This window comes from Plasmodium gonderi (assembly GCF_002157705.1).
Source record: "Plasmodium gonderi DNA, contig: Pgo-contig_256, whole genome shotgun sequence".
NCBI classification, from domain to species: Eukaryota; Apicomplexa; class Aconoidasida; order Haemosporida; family Plasmodiidae; genus Plasmodium; species Plasmodium gonderi.
In genome coordinates, this window is record NW_021629168.1 from 1 (window position 1) to 5,194 (window position 5,194).

The 5,194-nt window shown below is 20.2% G+C and overlaps 1 protein-coding gene across 1 annotated transcript; it reads right to left on the bottom strand.

The window, feature by feature from the left end:
- Window positions 1–655: 655 nt before the first annotated feature.
- On the bottom strand, window positions 656–1,870 carry PGO_002460 (variable surface protein; the record flags this gene model as incomplete). Its single annotated transcript, XM_028691131.1, has 3 exons — window positions 656–817; window positions 953–1,711; window positions 1,841–1,870. The coding sequence occupies 3 exons, from the start codon at window positions 1,868–1,870 to the stop codon at window positions 656–658; spliced, it is 951 nt and encodes a 316-aa protein (XP_028546932.1).
- Between the last annotated feature and the right edge of the window lie 3,324 nt (window positions 1,871–5,194).

Consider the following 5,194-nt stretch of genomic DNA (forward strand, 5'->3'; position numbering starts at 1 on the left):
AAGGGAGGATTCATGCCTAAGTCTCTATGATACATTATAAACAATTAAATGACTGAACAATAATCCATTGATTAATAAAATTTTCATAATTAATATATAAGTTGTATTTTCCTATTTATGGTATCACTTAAATGAAAATAATCATATTGAAAAAATTTATTTGTACTAATATTTAAAGATCTATTATTTATGAGAAATAAATTATTACATTTCTCTGGGATTCATTAATGTTTTAACATAGAAATAAAGATATCAATATATCTGCCCATTATATATGCCTAAATTTATCTAAAATATGTATTATATATATTAAATAAATATTAGATTTTTTAGACTATTATGTCTTACAACTTAAATTGAGTTAATCAACATTGTTAATAATTAATCTAAAGGAACATATTTTAATTATAACGTGGAATGTATAATGATTTACCTTGGGTGGTCTTATACGTTTTTCTGAAGAAATATATTTTGTGATATGATTCATTTATGAGCTTCTTTATAATGTACAACATTTTTAGTATATATTTCATGCTCAACAATTATATTCATATATATATTAATTATAGTCTTCAATTAATCATTTTTAAAATATATTTTATGTATTAGTAAATGTCACTTTAATTGACTTGTTATTATAGCGATTTTTTTAAGACTAGTCTACTGAGTTATATAATATATTGTGTTTATTTTGAATTATATTTTTTTGTGACTCTTCAAATAAATTCATTAATTCGTAATGTTTTTTATTTTTCCTATTCCACATATATTTTAACTTTCTTTTCCCTGGTCGTAGGTATGAACCATAAGCAGTATACTGACAATTAAAAAAAAATATGATATTTCTATGAAGAATATATTAATTATATATTATATATCTAATATGAATTATATTTTAAATATTTACTGAGTAAAAATTTAATTAATTAAATTTTTATTTAACATTACACACGATGAATATAATTATTAATATTGCAAAAAATAAAACACCCGTGCTTGTCCACGTCACTGGAGAATCAATATCTCCTATCAATGCATAGGATTCGTTTACTGGTGGTATTATCAAGGAATGATTCATTAATTTATCGTCACATTTGAAAGGATTTTTTTGCTTGTATTTATGGAATTCACGCTTAAATATATCCAGTTCTTTCTGAACAAAATTGTTATATGCTTTTTTTTCTTTTCTAATAATTTCCTCATATATGTTTACACATTTATTAACGTATTCATCTATTCTAAGTCTATTATTATAATTTATTTTTAAATATTTAAAATTAAAATATAAATCATGAAACTTTGTAAAAATATCAATTACATCATCATCCATTTTTGATACATATCCTTTACATACATCACGTACATCTACTCCTACACCTTGATATTCTTTTACCAATGCATCGTGAACCGTATCAATACTATATTCCGTTTTAACTTTATTCTTTACTTCAAGATTTAGTTCATACATAAAAAAATTACAATAATGTATTCTCTCATTTTCTTTTATGGGTTTTATTCTGTGCAAATAATAAGCAAGTTTCGTGCAAGGCCCAAAAAAAGAATTATTCCCATCATGATTACGACCATATTTATCACGAATTCTATTGCAAACATTACCTATATTCTTGTTTATTTCTCTATATGTGGCTATAAAGTAAGCATAATTATGATAAAAATCCCGACATGTGGTAAATATATCCTTAATAGAAAACTAAAAATGAAATTTGTAGTGTACACAGATCTTTTATATAAGAAAAATATATCCATTACTTTTTCTTAAATAGGAAAATTTTAAATATCGAAATATGAATTACATATTTAATAATATGTAAAAATTTACTTCAGCTTTCCATCCTTGGCTCGTACCCATTATATTTGCTAACTAATACAAAAATAAAATTATATTAATTAATATAATTTAAAATGTTCTAAAAATAATACAGATAATATTATATATTACCTGTATTATTCTTATTAATTTATAAATATGATAAAAGTTTTAAATTTTCATTTTTATATATTATAATTTTATATTGTAATTCGATCTTATTATATAGAAGGTTTAGTGTTCATATTTAGCATACAGTGTTAAAATTTTAGAGTACCAGTTTTAGCATTTATGATTTGTGCTAATTATTTTAACATTACGGATCAAGAATTATTTATTTATATTCAGTGTCTTGAAATATCTATATAATGTTTCTATATGAGTACATATTGTAATTTATATTTATTTTTTTTGAATTCATATGTAGTGTAAATGAATTATATATATTTTTTTAAAAATATATATATTACTAATAGATATTTCACATTAGTATTATTCCTTTTTTGTATATATTATATGTAAATGTATTTTCCATAACGATTGTTGATTATAATATATAATATTTTTAATTTTTACTGATATGATTATATGAATGATATTTATACTCATTGTATTAGTTGTTTTTATATTTTATTAAATGATTTGTTCCAATTAATTCCTCGCACTTCATATTTATTATACCAATATATTTTAATTTTTATCTTTAAACATATTTTAATGTTTATTATTTTATTCGAAAAATATATTGTTTTTATTCTCTAAATAATATACGTTTGCATAATTAATACTCAAATGTTTACAGGGAAAAAATAATATGTGTTATTTAAATTTACATAATAACGCATATTTATTTATACAAAAATATATGCATGAATATTTGTTTGTTTGTATAATTTTATTATATGGTTTAATATATATTAATAGATATATATACAGAATTGTTGGAAACTAAAATATCACTATATATAGTTATATATATATTATTTATTATTTATATATATATAAATGCACTTTCTTCGTAAAGAAATCATTTATACACATTGTAAATACATACTGATTTATAGAATGAAATGTTCCTTGAATATAATTATATATTTCATTTTTTTATTTATAGTGATCTAAAAAATATATGTAAAATTTTATTAATACAATAATATGGATAATTTACGGGAGTTATGTAATTATTTTGAATTATAGTATGGTTAGATTTAAGCCTTAAATTAACGGTGAAACATAATTTATGCAGTACAAGGTTATAAACTTAATATGTAACATTTAAACCTTAGGCGAATTGAACATATGTTGTATGTTTTAAAATTTAAAATGGTGTTATAATATATTATATTACATATTTTTGATATAATAAATGTTTTGTTATATACATATTTTTTTCTTTATATCCATGTACATTGGCGATATTTTTAATATATTTATTATGCGTTATTAAAAAGCAAGCTTTTAATTTATTAATATATCTTCCAAAGTATTTAACAAATAATATTCTATTAAAATTGATAGGTTTTTTGAAAGATCAATTATAACGTATATTTTTTTAAAAAGGAAACGTGTATATATAAATTTAATACAATTTATTTTTAGTCGTTTTTATATACAAAAGCTTCGTCCCTGATATTTTATTTTTTATATATAATAATTTAAAAATTTTAAAATTTATAAATATCATATATTTAATTTTTAGTAACAATAAGATTTTGAGTGTTTTTAATGAGTTACTATGGTTTTATTGAATCTATGTGTATTCATAGACCTGAATTATTGAGAAAACTTGATATATAAAAGGGACTATATATAAATGTATTCATATATTGTTTGTACTTTTTTGGGGATATGAGAATATAAAAAATATATTCAACTTGTTTTCATATTATTATGAGAATCTACAGCACAATTCTTAAAATAAGCTTTCTTTTTATAGGTACATAATTTTGTATTGTAAAAAAGTAAAATATAATATTTTTAAAGGCTTAACTTGTTCTATGAAAAAATTTATTTCACACAATAAAAGTATTAGAAGATCAAGCACAATACATAATTATCATAATAATATATAAACACTTATAAATTATACTCATTTATGTTTTATTTTATATTTCTTAAATACTTTCATTATAATAATTATACCTATATTTCTTTGGAATTATGAACATATATTATTCATGCTCAACTAAATAACGAGTTCATATTTGATAAAATATAACCCACATTCAGATAAAATATGATTAAGAACCTTTAAATGATTATATTATATATAAATTACAGGTATATTTATTCTTTATTCAACGGTATACATTTTTATATTAATAAAAGTTGTGAATTATTAAATTATAATGAAAAAGGAAATGCGAATTAAATAAAAAAAAATTTTATAATTGTGTAATGTATTTTTAATCAACATTAATAGGGCTGATATAATTATTTATATCATTGAATATAAAAGCCCATATTTCCTTGATTTATTCGAATAGGAAAGCCAAGTATCTGAAGGTGAATCTTTAAATATTTGAGTTTACACAGCGCTCTTTATAATTTTTATGTTATTATATTTTTGTATTTTAAGATATTCTATTGGAGATCATATATAATTCATACAATAATATATATAACATCTACATATTTGTGAATAAAACAAATATAGAGTTTTATAATATATATCAAGTTTATATGCTCACAATGTTACACTTGTTTAATGTATTGATATATATGTGCTTACAAAGGCTTATATAAAAATCATTTATATATATGTCAATACTAGTGCATAAATATATACTGATATGATATAAACTTCAGGGATTAATTATTATGCTTTGCGTTTTGGAAATAGGTATGTTTTTATTTTTAAAATAATATTCTGTACATATATACATACTTATTCACTGTACTTTTTCGCAATTACTTTTTTTAAATTTATGTTCATGTTTGATTCTCACATACGTGAACGCAGAGTAACTATTATATTATGACATAATTATCTATTAAATATAACATATATAATATAGACATATTCATTACTATAATTACTACGTACTTATTAAATTATAATTTTTCGTATCGCTTTTATATGGAAAATCTATTTCATTTGTTCATATTTTAACTTATTAGACTTTATGTAAAATGGATTCTAATAATATTCTTATTTAATATGATTTTAAAAATATATTTCTATTTGTATATGTTTATGTATATATTCGCCTATTCAAAATCTCAATTTTTGTCTAAATAAACATCTACGTACTCTTCCTTACCATTATCTCTAAATGTATCAGTACCCACAGATGCTTCAACTACAGTACAATCACCTATATTTTCTTCATAATTCTGCATAAATGCTATTAAGCAGATATCAAA